The 27798-nt window shown below is 35.2% G+C and overlaps 1 protein-coding gene across 1 annotated transcript in view; it reads left to right on the top strand.

Annotated features, from left to right (window-relative positions):
- LOC121418807 overlaps positions 1 to 26078 on the top strand; it is a 29884-nt gene extending 3806 nt beyond the window's left edge. The window contains exons 2-18 of the mRNA XM_041612954.1: positions 2440 to 2530; positions 3353 to 3455; positions 4159 to 4291; positions 5963 to 6105; positions 8587 to 8853; positions 11999 to 12226; positions 14212 to 14409; positions 15180 to 15383; positions 15975 to 16625; positions 17163 to 17396; positions 17890 to 17952; positions 18414 to 18671; positions 20713 to 20922; positions 21700 to 21849; positions 22460 to 22657; positions 23847 to 24065; positions 24328 to 26078. Coding sequence (XP_041468888.1) covers positions 2440 to 2530; positions 3353 to 3455; positions 4159 to 4291; positions 5963 to 6105; positions 8587 to 8853; positions 11999 to 12226; positions 14212 to 14409; positions 15180 to 15383; positions 15975 to 16625; positions 17163 to 17396; positions 17890 to 17952; positions 18414 to 18671; positions 20713 to 20922; positions 21700 to 21849; positions 22460 to 22657; positions 23847 to 24065; positions 24328 to 25422 — 4445 coding nt within the window. The 3' untranslated portion in view covers positions 25423 to 26078. The remainder of the gene's footprint in view (positions 1 to 2439; positions 2531 to 3352; positions 3456 to 4158; positions 4292 to 5962; positions 6106 to 8586; positions 8854 to 11998; positions 12227 to 14211; positions 14410 to 15179; positions 15384 to 15974; positions 16626 to 17162; positions 17397 to 17889; positions 17953 to 18413; positions 18672 to 20712; positions 20923 to 21699; positions 21850 to 22459; positions 22658 to 23846; positions 24066 to 24327) is intronic.
- The last annotated feature ends 1720 nt before the right edge of the window (positions 26079 to 27798 follow it).

The following is a 27798-nucleotide window of genomic DNA, read 5'->3' as shown; positions in this document are numbered from 1 at the left end:
ATGCCCGTTCTATAGGGATGCATGTACGCACTCACACGCTGGAGACTAGTCCCAAGGACTCCTGTTTTCACAAAAAATTGTAGCCTGTTCCAAGGACCTCCCTTTTTACAATAAGCCTGCTCCAATGCCTCCGTTTTTCGTCTCGCCCGCGACGCATACCTACCACTTTTTTGGTTGAGTACCCCCCTCCCCTCACCTGGGAGATTCTAGCAGCGAATACAACTTTATTTCCGACATTTCTACAATATTGATTTCATTTTTAAACAAGAATTCATTTAAAAACAAGAAAAATATTATGTTTAGACTGGGAAAACTTGCCGCAATCTTTACGTCGCCATCTTGTTTTCTTTGTTTTTTTTGCCAAGATACAAGACGCATGCATATCACGATATGAAGATAAAGAAGATATTGAAAAAAAATTGTTGGTATTAAGTTGATTAATGAAACAAAATAATATCTGCAGTAACAAAATAACTAAATATGAATTCAAAGTAGATCTATAGGTTTGTAGCTTATAAATCCATCACAAATGAAGTTAAAAGAAAATCATATTAAGTTCATTCTACCTAAAGAAAGGGTTAAATTGGAAAGTCCATACAAATATCTAGCATTTTAAACCATAGATTATACATGTACCTTGTTAAAGCAATAAATTGTTTAGCTTGTGGTACAAATGCAAATGGGGGCTGAATATCAAACATTTGTACCATTGCACATGTACCATCCAAAATGTACCGTCCATTATGTACTGCTACATGATCAGGAACAAGGTGACGTCATAAAAATTATGATGCATTGCGCTTTAATAGTAAATGCAGTCCTGTGCAAAATGAGCAGGGCATAGTAGGGCTTACTGGCTAAACATGCATTGCTGCTGCAGATCAGATGTGCATTTTGGGGATTTTGGTTCTCGCTTTCATAATTTTCTTGTTTATTTTCACAGATTAACGTAAGAAATATATTGATTATTCATATTTTTGCTAACTTTTGAGGTGCTTACAACATATTTGTATTCTTGCAATGGTGTGACATTTCGCATTCAGTGAAAAGAGACACACCATTCAACTCCACTATGCCTAGTTGAAAAGAGCATTAAGGTCAATAAACTTTGGCCATGTTGGAGGTAATTATTAAATTGCTGTCATAACTTTCAAAGTTTACGGATATAGTTTATGAATTGTGGACATAGGGGTAATCAAGTATCACTGACAAGTCTTAGGTCACATGATCAAGGTCAAATGTAATTTAGGGTCAATGCACGTAGTATTGTATCATTATATGTTTTTTTTGTGAATAATTATTTCTTAGTAGTTTTCAAAGTCAGCGCTGCTGCTATATAGCGTAATGCAGTTGAGACTGCCAGTGGCGCTCCACTTGTTAATGTTTTTCTTATTCTTCGGGCCACCAAACTTTAATATCGAGCCACCAAAAATATTATATGAAGGTTTTGGTAGCCCAAATGGGCCACCACCAAAAAAAGTTAATGTGGAGCCTTGACTTATGTGAAATCTCGCACCTTCGCACTCATGCCTATTCACTATTTATATAATATCTCGACTCATGAAAGGTTTAACATATTTTTTTTAATATTTTTTATATTCTTGAAGCTTATATAAACTTCTGTAACAGAATGAAATAAAGCTATCTCTAGTCTCATGTGCATTCCTGTTTACAATAAAGTCAATCACTAAATCTCTCCTATTAGTATTAAACATATAATAAAAACCTAACGGAAGAAGGTGAACACATAACTCAGATGTAAAAAAAGACGAATTCCAGGTCGGCACTCACTTTACTTTTCTAAAAATCACATGTCCCAATGCACTCTATTAAATCATTAATCAACTCAACTTGTCAAATAAAAGAAAAGTGGTATAGACCATTTAAAAACTGAACTAGCCCTATTAAAAAATAAGAACCAATTAAAGCAAAGAGGGGTGATCATGAGATGGAACTGAATGAGAACTAAACAAATAAGGCCATGTGGAGTAGAAAAGCAATGGAAAACTAGGAAGCATGACTGAGGGCAAATGATTTAGAGAATGAGATGCAATGAACCTGGTGAAAAGCCGTTGCTATGACAGATGAACAATGTTAGTGGAGATGGAATGAAGGATGAGATAAGAACAAAATAATGTATGTCAAATTTGAAGATGGAACGAAGGATGAATTCCTGACTTGGGATGTAAATTAACAAATTTATGATTTTATGAATATTTTTCATTCTGTAATAAAAGATCCAATTGATGAAGAAGACTAAAAATATTTTGCTGATACTATCGATATCAAACAATGTCGTGGACTTGGAGAAAAAAATTGCCTCGATATGTGGTCTACATAATTATGTAGTTAAATTATACATTTTGCATGCTGGTTCAACTCTGATGGCACTCTGTTTTGTAACTTTTTTATGTTCTTTCACTGCATCACTTTCTACAGTTGGTGATGAATTGATAAGTAGCATCGGAAGAGGGCTTTGTATTCTTGTTGGAATATCAAAAGATGACACTCCTAAAGAAAGAGAATACATGTGAGTATAGTTAGGTTCTTCTTTTAAGCCAAACCTACATCGCCAGGGGTATCACCACAGGTTAAAAATGTCTTCCTGGAAAATACACCTATACAATGTTTCATCTTTTGCAGATTTTTTTTTCAAGGAAACTCTAATTGAATGATGATATACATGTACATTTAGGTTTAAAAAGTTGTAATGCAACATGCAGAGAGCCAAGTATTTTGAATATTTTATCTTTCATATATCATCTGCATACAACTAGTATGTGTTTGTAACCTTTTTTCAATTTTTGATAACAAAATCTCAGAATTTGAAGCTTTTATTTTGCATCTAAATGTAATTTCAGGAAATTTCAATTTTAAGCTCGTTTGGTTATTAATTTTTTTTTTCATTAAAATCAACTTTTCTGTATTCTGACTTAAGTATGTGTCAGAAAAAATGTATCTTCTTCCTCCTCCGAACAGTGACAGTGACCAACAGCTCTCAGCTGTAAGAAAAGGCAAATCTAAGTACAGGTCATACATGTAGGTGCATGGATATTGTTTTTTGTTGAAAAAAGTTCAGTTCTGGGGTATAGCTGCATGAAAATAGGGTTTGGAGAACCCTATAACAAAGTTGGAAGGACATGGTTTGGGAGGAGGATGAAGTGTTAGAAGGCAAGTGGGTAGGCTTTCTTTTTAAAGGCAGACTGTTAAGGTAGAAGAAGAGGAAGTAAAGTGATGGGCATATCATTTGTCACACTGAAGTATGTATATTAAAAAACAGTTATTAAGATTAAGGCATAAATCACAGCCAGTTGTTAATTCTTTTGAAATTATTTGTATTTTTTCCCCTCAGAGTCAGGAAGATTTTAAACCTGAGATTGTTTGATGATGAAAATGACAAAAGATGGGCAAAGAGTGTCAGAGACAAACAACTGGAAATCCTGTGTGTGAGTCAGGTATGTTGGATTCATTTTTAATTCTATTGTCATTAGGGCTACAGTGTATATAAACATTTAAACTTTTTGCAGTCTTTTTTCATATTGCATTGTCTGAGTTTTTGGAGATGAACATAGCCTGTTGCCATTACCTTTGCCATGCATCGCAGTTATGACCATGATTTGTGTAAAGCTGTTTAAGCCAAATTAATCACTTCAGGCATTTTTACTCTGATCAATGGATAGGCAGGAATGAAGATCAGAGATTAATCTTGTATTTTTGAAATGGAAGTTGAATTTCAGAAAAATCATTTCTTCAAAGAATTTTTTTGTTAGTTTCAAGGAACTGGATTTCTAAAATGCCCCTTGGCTTTAATTAGACAGTGAAAAGATATTCATTCATTTGTAGGTCATTATTATTTTGAATGAAGGATAATTATGATGCACAATTTCCTTCTTAATCTTTGCTATGATTGATATTTTCCATTTAAACGTTATGCTGTTAGAGATTAAAAAAAATCATATATTCCAATTGTTTTGTTATCAACGCTATAATAATAATAATATTCGCTTTGTGTAGGCAAGCATACATGTATAATGGCAATTCAATGCCCTTTTTACAATGTAGATTTGAAAAATGATCCTTCTAAATTTCAGTGATTCATGTTTCATAGCTCTTTTGCATTTATTTATGTTTGCATTTATCTATTGTTTTATATTTCAGTTTACACTATACTCTATACTGAAGGGTAATAAACCAGATTTTCATCAGGCAATGCCAGGTGATCAGTCACAAATATACTACAATGAATTTCTTGATATGTTGAGAGAGGATTATCACCCTGATAAGATTAAAGGTAAGCTTGTCTTTTTGCATTATCAGTTGAGCAGCAATTCTAACTAATTTTATCATTATAAATGAGTATTGTTTATTGACATGTCATCACTAGACACTACATGTACATGTATATTGATAAAATGATGGCTGAGTCATTAGAAATATAATTTTCTTGATGCCTATGCCATCTTTCCTGGACAGAATTCACTATTTTGATAGATGGAATTTGAGACGAAATTTTAACACTTGAAAACCGGTAGAAAAACAATAAAGAATATTGGGATTTCAATGTTCCTCAGAGCCATTATTTTGTATCTAATATGATTATGGAATGAAATTGATTTCTGAAATTGATTAGTGAAATCAGGCCCGTTTTATGAAGACTTACAAATGTTGTAACTTTGCTACTATGGCAACTACCATGGCAACAGGGCTCAGCAGCCAATCAAAATCAAGGTTACCATGGTAGTTGCCATAATGGCAAAGTTACAACAGTTGCAACTTTTTATGAAACTGGCCCCTGAAGTGCTCTGGAGACAAGTATTTGTGTAATCTACAATTGGTGTACACATGCATGTATAAATTTTGGATGTCATGACCTTATGTTAACACATTGATAATCTATTTGAAAATAATCATGGACTTTCCTAATCTTCAGATCTTAAATTCTTATGTTGCAGTGTATGTAACAAAGTAAATTTCTGAACCATAACCATTGGGATCACAGGCAGAATGTTGAAGCATGTCACACCTTCTCAACATTTCCTTCTAAAAATTGCAGTTAAATGTTCATGATGTCTCCTTGAGGAGGCAATGCCTAGATACATCTTGCACCATTTGTCACATTGAATTGATGACATGCAGTACAGTAGAGATATGAATGTATATGTTCAACCCACTGTGATGGAAAGAGTGCAAGGCAGTGATGCACAAGACAGTGATGCACCTGGACAAGAAAATTACAAAATAGATATTGCAAATCCTACTTCTATAATTTAATTTCACAGATTTTTAAGGTTTGAATTTGAATGTGAATATTGTGTTTTACATCCAGGCAGAATTAAATAGCACAAATTAGGATGCCATCACTTGTTACCTCAGAACACCATAATTTGACAGGAGTCATGGTGGCTCAAACTTTGTATGATTGATGGGTCCATTGGCCTTGTTCGTAAGAGTTTGGAACTCACTTGAGATTATTGTCATTTAGTCCAATGCCCACATGGTCTTATCCTAGCTCATCTTCAACCAGTTTGTCTTTTAAAAGATAGCCAGTTTAACCATTTTCCCAATTTCCAATCAAGATAATGTATACATGCATGTACAATGTATACTACTTAATTTATGCCTATTTTGCCAAATGTCAGATGTTAGAACTTGATTACGAACCAAATTATCATTGATGATGTGCAAAAAAGTATGTTGACAGTGACACTAGGACTACAGAGTGGACATTAGACCAATTGATAGTTACTTAGCCCTAGTGAGTATGTGGTGATGGTTGGACTAATTGGCAATCAGATCAAATTGAAAGACCAAGTTGGTTTAGCCATGATGGTGTTACATGTAGATGATATTCTGCCCAATATACATACGTGTAGTTGACAAAGTGAATACGAACCCTGTCATGAAGGTGTGCACGTTCACATATTTACTGTGTAGAGTGACTTTCTCATACTTAAATTGGCAGATGGTCAATTTGGAGCACACATGCAAGTTCATATACAGAACGATGGACCTGTCACCATACAGCTAGACTCACCACCAGACTCTGGCATGAGCGCGGGCCTGGAGTCTGCAGGCAATGCCGATCTTCTAAGGCACTCCAGACAGGTGAGTTGGAAGTATGCGGTGAAGGGTGTTTTTTTCTCAAGTAAAATGGCAATTGTATTTGTGTGATGTGAATAGAGCAGGCCTTAAAATTTTGATATGATATTGTGAGGGCGAGGTCATGTTGCTATGGGGCACTATACTGTATCTCTATATTGCAGTACAAAAAAGGAACAACAAATATCCGAGGCTGATGAGAGGGGCATTGAGGCCAATCAATAGACCATCAGAGGTCGTGGCCTTGGTGACCTTGGATTAATTCATGCCCTGATAGAGTGTATAGATGTGGATACCTTAGTACCTAATTATGATTTCTAGAGGATGTAGAGGGGGAAAAAATAGAGAGACATACAGAGAGAAAGAAAGAGATGGGGCATGATTTAGAGTATAAGGGGGAAGAATGCAATGAAAATGAAGAGTACACTACACCTAACATGTGTATTTATGTTTACGATAGGTGCAAATCTTATCAAAGAGAGGCGAGAATCAGAGAATACATCGTGTTTGATATTTTTAAGCATTTATATGCATCTCTATTGACATTCATTAAAAATAATGATTTTTTAGTGATGATGAACTATTGTACCATAAATCAATATGCCAATCTTTCTACTTTAAACTGTGTCAACAGTCATTTTGACTGCACTTGTAGCAATCGCAATAAGCAATATTTTCCTTGGTTATATTATTAGTATGTGATGTTGTCTGTAATAATGCAAAAATTTGATACAGCCTGTAATGGTGTTCATTACAGCTTGCCCAATTTTGAAACTATTCTTCACAGATTTGCATGTGTCCAGCAGTTTTCAGTGCATGAGATTTGAATACAAATGATGTACCACATATTGTAATGTTGAAATAAAAAAATCTGACATTTTGCTACAAAAGAAGTGGAACCTATTTTGACAGTTACTACATGTACAACTGGTTAGATTTCAAACTCCTTTGTTCTTAATTCTTACATGTACTGTAGATGTGTCTGTACTGTATGCCCTCATTGTCTTAATAAAAAAAGAAAACCCAAATGCATCAGATCATGTTAGTACAGTACTTCTAAATAAGATATTCACCATCTTCAAATCATATTTTCCTGAGCCTTTGAGAATTGTTGCTTTTTATTATGGTATTTAATGATGTGTCTTAGACTCTGTACATGCATTACTGTTATAGTGTACATTGGCCAGACAAAAAAAAATATAGGGCCTATGTTCTAACCATGTTGTCCAAGAGAATTTTCCAGTACAGTTTGGACTGATAGTACATAGAGTTCATTAGGCTTGAGTCATGTTTATTTGAAAAATAAACATTTATTGCCATCAATAAACTGGTGGTTGGGGTTAACTGGCAGTAGGGGGGGGGGAAGTTTTCCAAAAGTTACAAAATTTTCACAATAACTGAATAAAAATAATTTCAAGGAAATATGGAAAATGGATGGCCATTTCATGACTGTATAGATGTGAAATATTGTATAAATGACTCAGCTATAGAGTGCACAAGTCTAGTGTTATGTCCCAAAATGATGAAGCAATTATCAAAAATATGTGTACAAGTTGTGTTCATATACTTGTGTGGTTTTCAGAGGAAAATATTCTAAAAGAACATACAAATGAAAAAAAAACCCTTGCTTGTGATTAGTTATTTCTGAAATGAACCATATGCAGACATAATATTGAGTGATCTATATGATCAAACCAGGTGCAATTTAATCTTGTTTTATTGGGAAAAAAAGGAAAGCAATAACAAATGAAATCATTTGCCACAAGCATTTAAAATGCCACGAGCAACTCTACCTTAAGCTTGCATGTTGCCTGCACGAGCTGCCACCCGACAACGATTTACCATTTATTACTAAGGTTAGTGTATTGTAATTATGATTTACCATTGTAATGTTTCAAATTGTTTGTCATAAATTACATTATGCACTATGTAAAGTACATGTAGATAAGTCCCACATTATAGAAAATTTGAAATATACTTCATTTCATTTTTTTTGTTTAGCTTACATGTGAAATAATACTTAGTCCTTTATTCATATACATGTATGCAATAACACATTATGTACATTTTTTATTTTTAGTAATTTAATCTAAGCACACATATGTCAATTTTAAATAGTTGTATCATAAAGTTGTTAATTTTTTTTTCATAAGAAACTGTCAAAATGGTTGTCCCTTCTTGTAGCAATATGATTTTTTTTTACAAGATGTGTACACGTATTTAATACATACATACAGGAGCATACAGTATTTACTAATAAAAAAATCACAATCTAGGCTAGATAGTGCAGAGTATTTAAAGAGCTAGAACTAGTCTATAGTTAGCTGCTTGTTGTAGGATCTTGTGAACTGTGTTTGATTATTTCCCCAAGTATGTGACATCGAAAGTGATTAGTTAGATAAATAAATTACTATTGTGAAGTTTTTGATGAAAGCAAGCAAGCATGTGATCTTCAAACACGATTCTCCCATGATTGCTCCGACACAGGATTTGGTTAACCTCAAGCGAAAGTATACGGAATTGCCAGCCAACGCCGCAGAGTTTGCACCATCGCACTCTGAAAATGTTCAGTTGGAGAATTCAGATGGATATCTTGCCTGTTGTGTATGCAGCAGTGGCCTCTCTCACGTGGATGGACGACATTTGACAGGTACCCTGTGCAGGGGCTGTGGCCGTGGGCTCCATCAAAAATGTGCTTTGCTTCATCAGTGTGAGCTCAGTGCTGATACACATGGAATCACTAACAACATCAAGGTGATTGATCCCTTTGATGGCCTCAAGGCCAATTTATGCTTTCATTGTACAAGTTGTGCAAAAATAATGTATATGTAGCAAAGATTCATTCCTACAGTGTGTACATACTATAGGCCTACATGTACATATACATGCCCAAGTTACAACTTAGGTAATGGATAGTGATGTGGACATGTACATGTAAATTATATGAAATTATTATATCTATTTACCATGAATGAAATAAATAAAATTGAACACAACAAGGTTTTGATATATACTACATTATATTCTAAAATGAAGAGATTCATAGGCTTCAAAATTACAAGGTAGCGGTACCCTACATTTGAACAGAAATAGCATTGAACAAAAACTGATATTAATTAACAATGCAATTCATTATGCATTTGGTATTTTTCAACAATTCTGTTTGTACCCATTCCCCTTTCATTTGTGTTCCAAATTTTGTACATATTAGGGTTCCCTTGCTAATTATCAGGTCTGACATGACTTCCTGTTATTACCCTGAGGCCCTGCAATGGGGCCCCTCTACTTAGCCTGTGGGTGCCAGGAAATTGAATATGAAAAAAATTCTGCCTGCGCTGTAGAGTCGTGAACACTTTATGTAGGAAAGGCCCATAAAACACAAACCATACGTTCCCTTGTGCACTGTACAAATGATAATTTATAGTGCTGGCTGCAGTTTGAAGACATTTCTGATTTTATTTTTCTTTTGGATCAAATCTACCGGTACTTGAGTATATGCTTTGGGTAGAACCAGTAAAAAGTAGGGCCTTCTTGATGATACTGCACCCAAAGAATTCAATCAATGTGCAACATTTTCATTTACATGTACATGAACATGCACATAAAATTTACAAGTAGTAGGACAAGAAAATGTGAAAGAATATCTATTGAGCATTGTTCGTTCATACAGTGTATGTGTGAGGAGCGTATGAAGTGGTCTGTTCCTAACATGTCTTCTTTTGTTCTGACTCTATAATCTCTTGAGGAGCCAAATATTATTTTGACTCTTGACACTGCAACAATGAAAAAAATAAATCCAGAAATTACATGCATATGTGAAGCAATCCCCCATTATTATAACTTCTTAACTAGATGATTCTGAGCCAAATAATTTGACGGGACTCAGAATAATTATCCTGGTATCGCATCACAATTCTCTCCAAATTTTTTTTATGTACTGCTACACAAAAACTTAAACACATCGGAATGTCCAGAGCTTTAGTTAAGACCATTTCTTTTATAACTCAAAATGCTATTAAGTTTGGTAATCAAAATCATTCCTTTGAACTACATGTATTCTGATGCTCATAAATTTCTCTGTAATTATAATTGGTCCATGAAGCCCATGTATGTACTGAATGCAAAAATGTCTTGTTTCACAAGTCAAAAAGAGTCATTGATGGATATATATAATATACATGTAGACACCCTTGCAGCAAATACAGGTACCTCCAGAGTCCCGACACTTATACCCAGTTGTTGTGTATCCGGACGGGTTGTGTGTCCAGACGATCAATTTTAGAATGTCATTTGGAAAAAATTACAAGCGAAGTTTCATCAATTTTTAGTACAAAATGTTAGGAAATATTATAAAAAACAAAACAGATAATGATTACAAGTAGTGAATTCGTATTTTTAGTGTAATCCACAGACAAAAAAGAAGGCTTCAAAAAGATTAAGTGTCCGGACACCCGACCCCCCATCCTACATGTAGGCCTATCATATTTACAGTTCAGTTGCTTAATATAATTGATTTTTCATTTTTCTCCATTTTATTGACAAATTAAAATCCAATTTTCATGAGCAAAATAAATGTATTTGTTTGCTGTACAAACTATTAAACAAAGCTGTACATATACATGCAGTCATGTCATGGTGCAAACTTTTACAGGTAAAGCAAGAAATTGTATTACATTGTATTTGCTGATTATTTTGGCATTTAAAAATGAATCAGTGTCACTTTTGAAAATTAAAATTCTGCACTTAATGCATACTCACTGTAGATAATGAGTGTACTGTAGGAACTATTCCTGCCATATTATTTAGATAAAACTTAAGTAAGGGAGAGTTACATGTATTTTTTTAATTATTGAAATGCTTCCCTGAATGATGTTTGAAGTTATAGAATTTCAAATCTTATGGATAAATGATTTATTAAAATATTACTGACAGATATCATTATTATGTACATTGATCAGTCATGGATAAAGCAAAAAAAGGAAGAGATTTTGAAAAGGGCCAGTCTTTTTTTCCTTTTTTTGTGGGGGGGTGGGCATTGTTTTTAGCCTGGCATGCACTACAACTCAGCATCTTTTGTTTTGTTTAACATAACACAGATGATATGTAAAAAAGATAAATAAATAAAAAAATAAAGAAAATTAAAGAATGCCATAGACTATCTCAGCAAATAAGATGGGCATTGAGGCCTGTCAACAGGGAATGATAAACCATGGCCCTTTTTTGTCTTTGCTTTAATACTCTTATAAATAAGAAAGGAAAATGATTGATGATATATCAATTGATTGATGATATATCAATGTTACAAAGTCAACATTGCTACAATAAATGCAGACGAGACTGCCAGGGGCATTCTACTTGTTTTGTGATGTCATTGCTTAAATAGTACTCTATTACATTACTGAAAATTGTATGAATGTCACTAGTCTAATTGAAACAATACAAAAACTATGAATGGACAAGGCATGATTGATCAAAGAAAGGTATAGAAATGACATAAATGCGCCCAGTTGGCCATTTCCTTGTTTTCGTGATGATTTTGGTTTGTAATGTTGGTCAAATGAAAGATATTGAGAGTATTAGTATTTTCCCATACATGTAGTTTTAAATGCATTGGTGATGTTGAAATATTCCATTATTTTTCAGAAAAGAAATTTTGTTAAGTTACAATACACTGTGAATGGACTACAAGTAGTACAAAGCATAGAACTGCTGAAATGGTTTTTAAGCCCAGCTTTTATAGTGTAAATATCATCTTTTTTGGAAGTGTACTTGTATTTTTTTAATTAAATGTATTTAGTTTGGTATGTGTTGTGCAACTTGCAATTAGAATGATGGTGGGAGCAGACTTATTTCCCCTGTACATAATGCATTCTTGCTTTTTCATTTCTTCCTATTCTAGAATAATGATGTAAACAACATCATGATACATTCTCCTGCTAGAGTGTGCATTGAATGTCATCAAGGTGGTGGTCAGATGTCTATGTGTGTTGGATGTGACCATAATCTCCATGAGATTTGTCGGGCCGACCATGACTGCGCTGGCCTTACTCAACCCAAACACCCCACACTCAGTCAGCTTTTACACAAGAAGTATTCCAAATATGGACACCGCCCAAAGCCGCCGCAGGTACGGACAATGATGATGATGAAAATATCTGTAAGCCAGGGTATTCACTTTAGCTGTTCTCCAATTGGATCCATTCATAGCATAATTTATTAGTATCCCCCTTCTCCAAATTAAATACATGTAGAGCTGAGTATATGTACATTACAATGTACCTGGAAGCCGGAAGGTCCGATTTTAAGTCTGTTGTGTGAGTAGGATGGGATTTGAAGTTTTGAACCCATGACTTTCTATTCAGGAGGAGGGTGCTCATACCACTGAGCCTACAAGCCTAGTCAAGAAGGGTTTGTATTACAACCATTGCACTCAATAGCTTGATACTGTTTGATGTTTAAATAAAATTACACTGCTAATTGAGTGTTTGTTCTTGCTAATCACAAATCATATACAGGTAAATCCCGTAATTGTTATTAGAAATGTCTTATTTGAGAGTGCAAGTTACTCCAACCCATCTTTATCCTTTATGCTATTGACGCAAGGCAAGTTGTAGAATTTTGTCTATGAAGGCTACATGTAGTAGCTAAACAAGATCTAGATATTTGTTAAAATTGAAAAAACAGCTTTGGTTAACTAGAGATACATTGGCCCTTAACCCTATCCAGGCCGGGGGGGGGGGGCCTCGGAGGCCCCCCCTCAACGAATCGCGCGATATTTTCGCCGTGCGGAATTTTTTTACCGCACCGCTCACTGACTTTTTACTTTCAAGTCTTGCGCAACTTTTGAGACCAATTTTGCATCACCGGGTACGTGGTTCCGAAATAACGCAACATTATGTAAGTGCATGTCAGACCAAAAATTGCTCAAAAACATGATTTTGTGTACAAAGTCAATGCAAATTGTGTTTTCAACCAAAATTCATAAATGTATGATTATTTATTGTTTTTCTAGTCTAAATGTATTCATTTTATGCTTTTTATGATCACAGAAGAGTCCCCAACAAATTTCATTGAAAAAACAATGAAAAACAAAAGGTCCAAAAAACAAAGAAATACATAAGAAATTGCAAAAAACAATATAATACATAAGAAAATGATTTGATATCACAATTCTTTTCATGTACGCTTGCTAAGGACACCACAAAGAGTTTCTATACCAAAAATTAGTACATTTAGAGCTTTATTTAGGGAGTTAGAGGGAATCGTATGATTTCGCATACTAATTACGCATAAATTAGCATAATCACTTAATAGCGATTCGCATGAAATAAATTACTATACAATCTTGTAGATTATGCCCCAGGCAACCCGCGTGCCAATTTTCGGCGCGGTCGACGGCCGAGATCTTAGGGGGGGCCTGGGAGGCCCCCCCCCCCGGCCATAGGAACTCCCAAAATACCCCGGCCTAGATAGGGTTAATCTGAAATCAGGTTTAAGTTAGACCAAGGTCTAACTTTGTGCTAAACTTATGGGAAGCAACAAGTGTCAAAATTTTATTTCAGTGTATGTTTTATATGTTTACTGTGCTCTTTCCTGATTGTTTGATGGTGAAGAAAATTACATTGATTATCTTATTTATACTTCCTAGAATATTTGAGAATGATCTGAGAGTCAAATGAGCTAAAATACATGTATTGCATCTCTACTGTTAGTGATTAAAGTCACAATTGGCTATCCATTCTCAAATCACAACTTTAAACCCGAGTTTAATTTAAACCCAACTTCAGAATACGGGCTATTATGTCTCAGCTAGCTTAAAGACCACAGTTTTATTGTGTGCTAATCCGTTCACTTTACAAGTACAGATTATCCTAATCCTACTGAAATGAGTCCAAAAGATAATTTTGCAATGTAATGATAAGGAAGAGAATTAGGTGTAAATGAAAGTCTAAATTAATTTTTGTAGTATTGTTATAGCCTTTTCCAAGAATATTGAAAAGAAGATGAAATATAGCATTCCTGTTATAGTCTAGGGTTTACTAATAAGAATACCACCAAGGTTTGCTATTGTACCGACCAGTCTATTTTTGACCATTTCTGTTATTTCTCTAGGCACTGCTGCCCAAGAAATCATTCCGATTGGAGAGATACAAATTGCAGAAGGATTGCTGTGTGTGTTCTAATAGAGGTGCTGGCGGTGATCGTGTCAGGCGTAGATCACAAACAGTGTGTTACTACTGTAAAAGAGGGTTGCATTGGCAGTGCAGATTTAATCACAATTGCGAGCTTATGTCAATAGAGCCAGTTCAGGTAAACTTTTTTAAGTGCTTGATAAAAACATGATTTATTGGCTAATTTTGATTTTCATTAATTTTATCAATCAGTTGATAGTTTGATTTGATTTAATTCATTTATTCTTAGCTGACTTTTAATGCACACCTGGATCTTGTCACAGAAAGAAAATGGAAATTGAACACAATAAAAAGAAAACAAATTCAAGACCCAAATGAGCTGTTCCAACATACTTTACTTAAGTTCCAAGTAGAGGGTTAGATCATCAACCCATTCCATTATTTCCTAACTTTCCAAAAGTTTGTACCTTTTGTAATTAATTGTACAATGGGGTATTGTAGCCTTAAAAAATGAAATTTTGGTAGTTGGCATTCATCCTGGAATTTTATTTATGCCTCGCATCATCTGTTAATTTTATTTTCTTTCGGTATGTTGTATGTTTTTGTTCATAATGAAAAATCTTATTTTTTTACATGGCAGTGGATGCCCATGTACACAAAATATTAATTAAGCATGTTTGTTCAATGCATTCCAGGTAATAATTTTACTTCTCAAATTTGATTAGCATTTGTGGTTGTTAGAGAAAAGCTTTCAACTATGTTCTGTACAGTTCTATGTAAATATTAGCTACACAAGTGACATTTTGTTTAGCAGTCATAGATTTATGTGAAGCAAATTGCGATGCGATACCAGGAAAAATATTCCCTGCATTCTTGATGTCAAATGTTTGAATTGTATTATATTTCGAAGTCACTAACACTTAATGTGATATTATTTTCTGTATACAGTCCACTACTGGGGGTAGTAATGTGGTGCTTTTGACAGGGGGTAGCAGAAAAAGAAGAGATTGTGTTGTCTGCTCAGTACGAAGATTGGGTCAGCGACACAGGTCCAGGACTATATGCAAGTTTTGCAAAAAAGGCCTTCATCGAAAATGTGAGCATAGACACTTGTGTCCCTGGATGAAAACAGGAGAAGAAGTCCCGGAAAAGGTAAGGAATTATGAAGTACATAATGGCAGTCCTTAGGTCTAAATGTTGCTAGATCAGACTCTCAATCATTTTAATTCCTATCAATTAAAGCTTGAAATCGAGTCTTGGTAGATTTCAAAAAATATATCTAAATGGAAAGTTTACAGTATGATGCAAAAATTTGCAGGGGTGTAGAAAATTCAGTTCCACTTCTTTGAAAAGCAAAGGAATATTTTGGGCATTTAATTTAAGAATAGAGCATGTAACCAGGAATCAAAATAGCCCAGTCTTTGGTAACCAGTGCCTGCATGCTGAGGAAGTGACAGTTTCTGTCATCAACTAAATCAAAATGGTGGCTATTTGCTTTACAATCCATATTGGAAACAATGAATTGTAAAAAGAAAAGGAAGCATACTTCACTATGAAAATTACCGGTACACCTTAATTGATATGGTCCATTTGGTAAGCCAAGAATTTTAATCTTTATATTCCTTTTATTTGTATTCTCTTTTTGCTCTAGAATTGAACTTGAATTTCAAGTGTTCAATTGCTTGAATTTCCTTGTGAATTGTTGAAAAATTAAAAAAAATCTTTATTATTCATGTTCTGTAGGAACCCCGCACCCTTGAAGGCAGCCAAGAAAAGAGGAGAAAGACAGATTCTGATTCTGAAAACACATTAGATCACAGAAGCAATCAAGTGCTTATATCAAATGCGACACCTATGTATAGTCGTAACAAGACCACCTCCAATGCAACTCATCAACTCAATGCTCCAACACAGCTCAACTCTCACATGCAACTCAATTTTCATATTCAACTCAATCCTCACACACAACTCAACCCTCACACACAAGTCAATCCTCACACACAACTCAATTCTCCTACGCAACTCAACTCTCATACACAACTCAACTCTCATACACAACTCAATTCTCATTCACAGCTCAGTTCTCATGCACATCATACTCAACTTGGCTCTCATACACAGCTCAACTCTCACACACAGCTCAACTCTCACACACAGCTCAACTCTCACACACAACTCAACTCTCACACACAACTCAATTCGCACATACAACTCCAAACTCAAGAAGGTTTGCTGTCACGATTGCAGCTGAGGCCACACAAGACTAAAAAACAGACTCACCAGAATATTCCTCCTGAGACATCTATCACCAGAGTGAAAGTAGAAAACATTGAATCTGATTTAGATGAAACCAACATTCCTGAATTTGACTCAACTCATGGATGTATCTCACAAGTGAGTTTGATTAATGATCCAATCTTTAGTTTATCTGGGTTATCAGCTCATGGATAGATATTAGCTGAAATTAGAAAGGCTACCAATTGCCCCATCATTTAAAGTTGCTTGTTCTCGCTATAAGGTAATACAGCATAAATGAAGCCTTTCTTGAGCTTTGATGAATGTTCAAGAATGTGTTCTTGAGCTTTGATGAATGTTCAAGAATGTGAATTATTCTTTAGTGTCATGATTTTCGGAAATTGAAATGGCATTGGAACAGTTTTCATCTATTGGTTATTTGTAAAATTCTGAATTTTCTCCCTTGCGGATGTCTGTTGGAATTTTTGTTTTATTTTAAAGCTGTGGGGGCCATTTGAACACTTTTCTTAACAAATATAAGAAATTGCATATCAGCTAGCCACAGAGATAATATCCTGAAATTTGAAGCAAAAAACCCCACCAAACTAAAATGTTGTTAGATAAAGATATTTTGCATTTCATGAATAAGAAAAAAAATGTGTTAATGAATTTCATTACCTTTCATTGAATTAAAAGGAGGAAGATGTGGTAAGAAAGGAGGGAATTGTTGAGAGAGAGGTATTGCCCCCTCTTGTGAAGATTCCAGGAAATGGCATTAGAGATGGAAGAAAGGACTGCATTGTGTGCTCTAGTCGTGCCAGTTTTGGAAGACGCAAAAGGGCGTACACTATGTGTAATCTGTGCAAAAGAGGTTTACATCAGAGATGTCAACAGTACCATACCTGTGGTCTTGGCAAACGACATCAAAAGGTATTCACAGATGTTGCATGCAGTTCTCTTTTGATATTTGGTGATTCATAGTAAAGAATGTTCATTCCTAAACAGTTGCTAATTTTCTTTTAATCATGTTCGGAAGGCAAATTGATATACATGAAATGAAATAGTGTTTCATCAGAAAAATATTGGGTATTATTTTTGTGTGGCATTTCTGTCAGACCTTTAGAGTCCCTTTAATGATGTCTCCTCGCTCATCCAAGTGTGTAAAAACAAAATGGTCCTTATCATCTGGGACGAAATACACATTCTTATGACATAAAAAAATTTGCTTTTCATAAATTATTTATGAAATAATCAGCAATTGTTTTAATGTCAATTTTCTTACTCACCTTGCAAATGTTAAGTATATATATAAGTAGAACTTTTGTGACCATTTTTTATATGCAAGATGATAATTCCAATAGGATTATGAGTGTTTTAGTCTTTGTCATTTTACTCTTTTTTAAAAATCATTTGTGTATATTAGCATGATGTTCCGACCAAGAGATCTCCTGTGAAGAAGACACCGGTGTATACATGGATTAACAAGGTAAGGTACCAACTTAAGACACAAAAGAGAAAAATAGTTTTCTTCATTTTTATGTGTTTTTTGTGTGAAATTATCAACGTCCTGTATCTTGTTGTGAATCAGTGGAAAGCTTTAATATGTAATATTGAGTGTGCATCATGAACAATCCCTCATTTGTAGATCACCAATGATGTACGTATCATGGTGGTGTGAAACGGTTCAAATGAAACATCAAAATTCCATGACTATATTTTTCATCCCATTTTATTTGTGCAATCAACATATGTTGATATGGTCTTGGCCTGTGATAAATGAACTAATCTTGATACAAATTTGCTATCAGCCAATGAAAAGACTAGCATTTCCTTACATTTTTCACAGCCATGTTAATTTCAATGTTAAAACATGCATATGAAAAGGGACCCAGATTCATGCAAATAAAGTATTAGAATGCCGTTTCTTGTGATTATTTGGTCTTCCAGCCTGATGGTGTGGCAGAAGAAGCCAGCCTACCGAATGAAAGCTATTCACAAGAACCTAATCAAGAAGGAACACCAATGCTGGTGAAGTGTGTACCACAAACATTGATAGACTGCAAGGAGTGTGCCTACCATGACGGAAACAAGAAGTTTACCCATCTCATGTGCAACATCTGTAAAGAAGGTGTCCACAAGAAGTGCTTATATCGCCACAAGTGCCACAGAGATAAGGAGAACACAGATTCCCAGGATTCTAGCATGGTAATTTTGTTACAGGGATTCCTTAGATATAACCTAGTAATTCATGGAGATCATTCAGAATTTAAGTACTATATTACTTCTTTATTCTTAGTGCAGTTTTATCATATATTTCCATGTGATTGAAGATATTTGATACTGAGAAATCATTTTTAACTCATTGAGTGCTTCGTGCACGCTACGTATCCTACTATTACATGCCACACTCGTGCTCGCACGCCTACTATTGATTGCTTTGTGCTTGCATTGTTTCCTACCCTCTCCTGCTTCGTGCATGACTGCGCACATTCGGAATTACAATCATTGTTACGCCGTTTTGCATTGTATTGCGCATCGCATGCACGCCGTAATTAGCACTATTGTGTGCAGTGCGAACTCTGCTTTCTGACAGATCAACTTACGCGGTTTACATTGGACTTTTTCGAGTATTTCTACATTTTTTTACAAGATGTGGCTCCGCCTCTGAGAGGGAAGAGACCTAGGTTTTTATCCATACATAACACTCCACAAAATGGAAATACTTGATACAACTCATATTTTAGCAGTAAAGATAATAACCAATCCATATAATGAGGACACCATTATAAGGAGTATGAAATTTCCTACAACTTTACTACACAATAATTTGTGGATAAACTAATCGTTAGAGAGTTACAAGCAATTGTAATCATGACTATTGGAAGGAGTGAATACGGCTCGCGATCCCCAAATCAATGTGGCACAGGGGGGTTTTGTGGCTGGCACAGGGGATTAGCATCGGATTAGCACTGTGGCATTGGGTTAGTAGTGTGCGTGGCATGTTAAGAGTTAAAAAGATAAAATCTAGGTATTTTGTAGAAAGCATGGGTTTGAACAGATCTTTTTTATTGACCAATTCACAACTCACTCTTGTTTGCATTCAATATCTATGTAATCACTCTAAAATATTGAGTAAGGCCCTGTGAATTGGCATGCTCTTGCAAATGCAGTGTGCCATGTAGTTGTATTGAGGTTCTTTACAGTGTCACTTACAGTAACACACTCAACATTTGGGGTTTGAGTGGGGAATTTGTTTTTTATGCTTGCCTTACAAATTAAACCTGCATGCTCCCTGAAATTAGGATGTGCAGAGCTGCCAACCATTGTGCTTTTGCTGTAATTATAACGTTTATGCAACCAAATTGTGGCATTACTTTTTTTCTCTCTAAAATATTATCTAAAAAGAAAATGGAGACAAAAATCTTGTCTCTATATATCTCTGTTTCATAAAATTTCAACAAGTAAAATAAGGTTATTGGATGAATGCAATTCCAGGTAACAAGGCAAAGTTCAAAGGTCATTGGGGTCAATACTGGCAGGTCTGGTTTCAACTCCAAGATTGAGAGGAGGGACATCATGACTCCCCTCCCCTTCAATGCTTTGCATGAATTTTCAGGAACACACAAAGACAGCGCTGCAAATTTCCTTTGAATTCTCTTGGCAGCTCTGGGGTGTTACTCCCTCTACGATGCCCCTGAACTTGATTTCAGTGTCTGCATCTGCAGGAACATAGAAAACTCACAGAATAATCTTTTTTTTTTGTATCTTTAAAGATATTACATGTACACACTGAATACTATTTAGTCATGTACTTGAAACAAAGGAGACCCTAGCCTTACAAGCCCTGCTTTTTCAGGGGTTCTCCTTGTCTTTCTCTCAATACGTAATTAGTTATTTGCTGTGTTTCTTTTTTCCTACTGTAACAATGATTTATGGTTAATTGATTTTGTAGAATGTGAAATCACACTTGTAAGATAAAATGTATGTGCAGACAGAAAGACGAATAAATATCTTATCTTATAAATGAATTCTTGTGACTAATGACAAGAATAGAGTTAAGGAGAACCCGCTACTCCAAACTGTGGATTAATCTTGAAAAGGTGACTTTGTTTTTCTTCTTGAAAAAGAGGAATTATGATGTCCAATTCATACTTTTTTTAAAGTTTGCATGTGTGAAGTTGCATCATGAGCAGTGTGACTTGTATCAAATCTGATGAGTATACATTTTGTTTTGAAAACTACACAGAACACAGGAACCTTTGTTGGAGAGAGACCATCGGTGATTAGGATAGAGAGCCACGAGGTCAAAGATGGGAGGAAGTCTTGCGATGTATGTTCTGGAAAGATTCGGGATGGGAAGAGACACAGATCAAGAACTCAGTGTGCAGTTTGCAGAAGAGGTTTACACTTCCGATGCCTTTCCCAACATATCTGTCCTGGAATGAGCATTATACCTGTAAGTTTCACATTACGATCATTTATTTAGTTCCTTTTAAGATGGTTATTATGACAAAACATCATTGAACTCATCAAGCAACATCGTTGTGTTTATCCTCATCCTATTCTTGATGGAAGGTATTGCAGACTAATTTAAGCTTTAATTGGCCTTTTCAGACTTTTTTTTGCGGCATGATTTAATCTTTGAACTTGGCTTTTTCAGACCATGTTTTTTTTAAGGGGAGGGGGAGTAACATTTCAGTGAAATTAGTAATTCAATGGAATTATGAAGGTACATGTATATTGAATATAGGAAGTAAATTAACTTCCAACTGTCACACTGCAGCAGAACTTGCAGAGCTGAAGTGCCATGATCTGAAGGGTTACAAATGTGCAACCACAAAAGTACACAGTACTATTCTATCTAGTTGCCATGGAAGCTTCTCAAAGTGACAGTTAAACTAAATGACAATTTGCTCAGCAATTTGCTGTGTTCATTACTTTATGCCCCTTTGAAAATTGCTTGTAAGTCCAGAACCATTTATGTGTGTAAGTGCAAGGAAGGTCCAGTTAAGAACGTGTATGACACATTATCATATGTATTTATCTGTGTCATATATGTATTGTCCGTTTTATAGAATACTTTCATTAGTTTCATATCACTGTAAATCACCCTTCCTGAATACAAAGAATGTTAAGAAGCCAACTCTAATCTTTTGAAAGTCAATTTATTTGAAATCTAATTCTATTCCGAGGTATGATTGTATCTGTTTGATTGTATTTTCATTTCATGCAGGATGCAATATATGGTAACTTACCCAACGGCCCTATGTTAATGAGTATTCCAAATAACAGTGAGGTAGATGATGTGATAGAGACAGGATTACATGAACCTCATCACCAGCATCTTTCGACACCTTCCACATCGAATCTAAGCTTTACTGATGTAAGTTGAAATGAGACGGGGACATATTTCTACATGATAACTCGGCTCTAAACCCACCATGAATCAGTGAAAGCCTCATAAAAATATTTTTTTTTAAGTCAGTGACAGCCATTTATAGTTTTGAAAACAATTTGATGAAGCAGATCCAGACTATTGTAATGCAGTGGATAAGTCTCCAGAGTTTGAATTTGAACAACGGAACAGGGATACCTGGATAATTTATAATAATAGTAATAACGTAATCATTTCCGTTGTTATTGTTGCCATCGTCATTGTTTATTGTTATTGTTATGATTATCATATTTAGTAGTGCTAGTAGTAGTAGTATTTTCAACCACTTACAAAATGAGCTTTGTAAATGATGTGAATGAATATACTGCTGCAAACTAATATCTTTGATTTTTTTAGTGTATGTATCAAGGTACATTTGAATTAATTTTACTGCTAATGCTAAACATCTGTTGCTTGTGGTGATTTTTTTTTTTTTTTTTTGGGGGGGGGGAGGGGAAGGGAGGATGGTTTAATTCGTAAATATGTTTGTTCACATCAATGCTAAATCATGTCCTTGTACCTATATCAATATTTTTTATAATTTATTTTCTTGCAATAGGGTAATTCTCCAATTGAGAAAGAAGAGAGGAATAAGGATTCTAAACTCCTTAAAACAGGCCAAGACAAATTCTGTTCGGTATGCCCTTCTGGCCAGAAAACCAGGATGGCTTGCCGTGTATGTAAAGAAAGTGTTCATCCTAGGTGTGAATGGCGGCACTTCTGCAAGGTCAAGGAGGCTTTGAAAAGCAGCACACCGGTAAGAATTAATTTGAATTATGAGATTCCTATCTGGTATCCAAATAAATTGCTTTTATAAATATCCATGGTTCCCACAGTCATGGAAAATACTGGAAAAATTTGTGGTCACGGAAAGTCAGGGAATTTGGAAAATTTGTGAAAAGTCATGGAATTGCATTTATGGTACCTATACGCTATGGCAGCTTTCCAATTTGTCATGTCTCGCAACTCTCATACTCTGCTATTATGATTGGTGTTCATGATTTCCATACTCTGCTTTTATCAGTTTTGTGACATCCCAAATTCTACATAACTCCTCGGACGTCACAGGAAGTCATTGAAAGCAGCAATTTAGTCATGGAAAAGTCATAGAATTCTGTTGTCAAATTTTTGTGGGAACCCTGATATCTGTTCCAGTGGCAGAGTAACAGTCTGAGTGCATTGAAGATCAAACAGGCGAGATGTGAATTTTCCCTTGAAAAAATTGTTATTTTCATTCCTAAAAAGACTGGGATATTTTTATTCCTGAAAAAAAACTTGGATACTTTTTCCATAAAAGACTGGGTTGAATGATTCATCCCTTCTACCCTTAAGATCTCAGTCAAATTTAGTATGCATGTATTGTTAACCTTGAGAATTTGATTTGATATCTTATCTGATTTTAAATTTGATTTAAAGTAATCATAATAATATGCATCTTATAGAATCATTTTTGCATCTTCATTTTCCACCTTATTTCCAAGTCTTCTTTTTTTTAATGTAGGTATCTTACGTCATGATTTATGAATTGAATTATCTAATTTTTTTTATTATAAAATCTGTGCAGATTTTAGCCTAATATTTGAATTTCCTTTTTTTTTGGGGGGGGGGGGTGGTTTTCCTAGATATATGTATGTACATGAAATGTATTTGTTTTGTTATTTGATAGGAGTTCTCTGTTGCAATTGTTTGACGCATATACAAGTGTTTTTTAATATAATGACTAACTCTTTGATCAGATGGGGGGAAATGGTTTGAAAACACTATTCTTTTACTACAATCACATGATGTAAGTACAAAGCAATGGGGAAATTAAGCCTTTTCTCTGTGATGGGCATCACAAAATAACTGAAACAGTATCCGTGATCACAACTTTGTTGTTTTATCTCAACAAAATGATTACTTTAACCATTTACTACATTGTTCCATCAATTATTCTCATTCTCAAGGTAACAAGAGGTGGACGTTTCACTGGAGAGGTGGTTAAAATCCTGAAGAGTGATGTGAAGACAAAAAAGAAAGACTGTGCAGTGTGTTCCAATCGGAAAGCTGGGAGGCGCAGTCGATCCAGTACAATGTGTCCTCATTGTAAGAGAGGGTTGCATAGGATCTGTGCTCCTTCACACATGTGTCCAATGCTCCCCCCTCCTCAAGAGCTTCCTGAGATGGTATGTCCTGGGAGCTTGAATGCTGCCTTATTGTTTCTACAATGTGAATGAAAAACAAAAGAGAAGTATGAACTAGATGAAGGACATTATACTAGTATTTTGTTCAGTAACGTGATAAACTACTATGATGGTACAATACATTTTGCTATTTTTGGTTCATAAATCAAGTATAGTCATAAGTGAATGGAAGGGTTGTTTGGCTTTTTTTTCTGTTTTGTAGTGATAGTCTTAAATATTTGTTTTTTTTAATTTTCTATTCCAGGACACTTCAAGTGATCAAGGCCCATTCGAAAAAAATGAAGAAGAAATAGAAGAAGAGGTTGACGATGATGATGATGACATGGGATATGTAGAGATCAGTGATGGTATAACCCGTTACTGTTGTGTCTGTTCTACATCAAGAAAGTCACGGATCACCCGTACAGCATGTTCATCATGCGATCGCGGCCTCCATCCGCAGTGTGTTCTGCTGCACAATTGTCACAGTATGGTCCCAAGGAGAATGCAAGCTGTAGCATTCCAGAAACCTGTGTGTGAGGAGAGTGTCATGCAAGATGTAGAGATAGTGCGCTCCACCACTTCTCTTATGGAAGAAGTCGAGGCTTCCGACCATCCAAACGATGGTCTTCTTGTAGTGACAGGCGGTGAATATGTAGATCAAACAAGTGAAGTTCCTCAAACATCTGAAGGATTTGACACAGGCATGACATCTGTAAAGTTACTTGATGAAAGAAGGGACATGTCTGGTGAGATTAAAAAATACCTGCTAATTACAGAGGACAGTTCAGACGAAATCTCTGAGGATGGAGAGGCGACATTGGTTGAGAATCCTGATGTAGGGGATACAGAGGAGATGGTGCATGAAGTGACTGAGAGCAAAGACCAGATAGATGGTTTAAACAAAGAGTCTGCAGAAGGTGAAAATTCTCAGCAGCAGCAACATTCTGAGGCAACGGACAACATGGAACCACCTTCAGAATGTTCAGATTCACCATACCCTGATATCCAGAGTGGCAGTTCTGATACACATCCCATTGACAGGGGAGATGAGCCAATGGATAGGAATCAAGATCTCCATGATGGCGATACCCCACAATCCGGAGATGTTGTGCATCCAGCCCTTGCACATACAGGACTGATTTTAGAATGTAGTGATAGCCAAGATGATATTGAGATTGGGTGTTTCAGCACCTTACAAGACAACCAGATGCACACTGGTCAATCTAACCAAGAACTGGATGATATCGTAGCCCAAATCAGGGAAGAGTTGCACCAGGTGGTAGGAGTTCCAGATCAAATGATTGACCTTAACCAGTTAGAGGGGGAAGTTCTTGCCATTCAGCCAGATTGCATATAGAGCTATCAACAGTAGCATACACATTACCTATTGTAACATTCTTTTTTTAACTCAAAAGTACATGATTCAATTGAAAACTAATCCGTGTAACTGATGGCAATTTTGAAAATACAGTTGTGTGCTATTTATTATTGAGAAAGAGGTGTGTACCTCTGACTTGCACCTTGTTTGTCAAAATCAATGGAAATATCAAGATCACAGAAATATGAGAGCAGGGGCCTGTAACACAAAGCTTAGCAATGATCGTAAAACATTTTTCTACGATTGATTAAGTTGACTACAATGTACAATCAATCCTGAAAATCAAGCGTACAATTAATTGCTAATTTTTGTGTTAACGGGGCCCAGATATCATTATATTCATTACATGTATATCCTGATTATGATTGGTCACAGTGTTATGTGTTATGTAATTGTCAAAATGTGCAATTATTATGATTAACCAATGTGATCATGCATCAATTTCTAATAAATGTAAACCAGCTCTTTGGAAAGGTATGGTGTAAGATTTATAGAAAATGATATTGTGATTCGGGCTTTGATGATTATGTGCCATTGCCCTTGCCATTCCATATTAAGAACTTCTTTAATGATTTTTTTGTCTCAACTGCATAGCAATGTGAGACTATAGGCGCCGCTTTTCCGACGGCGGCGGCGTCAAAACCAAATCTTAACCGAAGGTTAAGTTTTTGAAATGACAGCATAACTTATAAAGTATATGGACCTAGTTCATGAAACTTAGCCATAAGGTTAATCAAGTATTACTGAACATCCTGCATGAGTTTCACGTCACATGACCAAGGTCAAAGGTCTTTTAGGGTCAATGAACTTTGGCCGAATTGGGGGTATCTGTTGAATTACTATCATAACTTTGAAAGTTTATGGATCTAATTCATGAAACTTGGACATAATAGTAATCAGGTATCAGTGAACATCCTGCATGGGTTTCATGTCACATGACCAAGGTCAAAGGTCATTTTGAGTCAATGAACTTTGGCCGAATTGTTTTTTTTTTGGTTGAATTATCATCATATCTCTAAGTGTATTGGTCCAGTTCATAAAACGTGGACATAAGAGTAACCAAGTATCACTGAACATCTTGTGCGAGTTATAGAAGTTTTCAAAGTCAGCACTGCTGCTATATTGAATCGCATGATGCAGGTGAGACGGCCAGAGGCATTCCACTTGTTCTGGCTCTAAGGCTCTACATTTAGGGATAATAGAAGTTCAACATTTTGCAACAACTATTTTACTGCTAGTGTCATTCATTGTAAATTAAGTTTGGCACGGTTGCTAATGTAGCCAAATAATCATTAAATTAGGGTATTTGACTCGTGCAACACAAGTTGTGCAAGTTAGACTAAGCAAAGATGCACATATACCATCATTAAAATTCATAGTGTTTGCACTTTAAATACTAGTGTGAAATTATTCATGTGTTTTGGAGGACCTTACAGTGTAAATATTTTTGTTTTTATTATATCTTTCTCCTTTTTTACTTTGATATTTATAAAGTGTACATGTAAATTTTGCACTAAAGGATGTTTATACAATTTCAGTGATAGATGCTTGGTAGCCTTTGAATGTATTGTCTTGACAGTATGTCACTTATATTATTAAACTTTGTCACCTATAACATGTACGTTATTTAAATGGTGCTATATAATTATTCACAGATTTTATGGTTCAGTTTTGCCTTTCAATGTATTTCTTGTCTTATATGTTTAGTTCTTGTTATGCTATGACTTGGAAATATAAGTATACATGAATGGATGTTGATACCCCTGAAATAGATATTTTTTCATATTCAGAATACATAATATTTTACCCCCTGTATATTAGTCTGTGATACTTCGTTGCAAAGTAATTTACTCCCTAACCTTAGTATAATGTATTTTTAATTATTTCTTGGCCCCCAACAATCACAACTATTTTTTTTCATACAGTTTATGTGCAATAACATGAAATAGAATCATGTTGATGATGCCAACCTTGACTAAGTCATTCTTAAAGATACATGTAAGTACTCTTTGTGTGATGTGATAAAAACTTGGGGAAATATTCTGAAATCCATTAAAAAAAGAATATTATCTTTAAAAGACATTTGTATTCTGAGATCACTTTTTATCTTTTAAGATATGAAATTTTATCTGAGATAAGTTTTTATATTGTGTGTCTAGACATGATACGCAGCAGAGCAGTGCCTGTGTAGACATATCCATGGCGTATCAAATCATTGTAATGCAGATGACGTGCTTGCGCCCGTGTATATTTGAAGGGGTATGGGAGTAGTTTACTTCTGAACAAGATGAGGGTGCTATTAAACAGCCTTTCTCATTAGACATTGCTATTCAGAGATAAAATTGTTCTCAGAAT

The sequence above is a fragment of the Lytechinus variegatus genome, chromosome 7, assembly GCF_018143015.1.
Source record: "Lytechinus variegatus isolate NC3 chromosome 7, Lvar_3.0, whole genome shotgun sequence".
Lineage (NCBI taxonomy): Eukaryota > Metazoa > Echinodermata > Echinoidea > Temnopleuroida > Toxopneustidae > Lytechinus > Lytechinus variegatus.
This window is presented reverse-complemented; position numbering and strand designations above follow the sequence as displayed.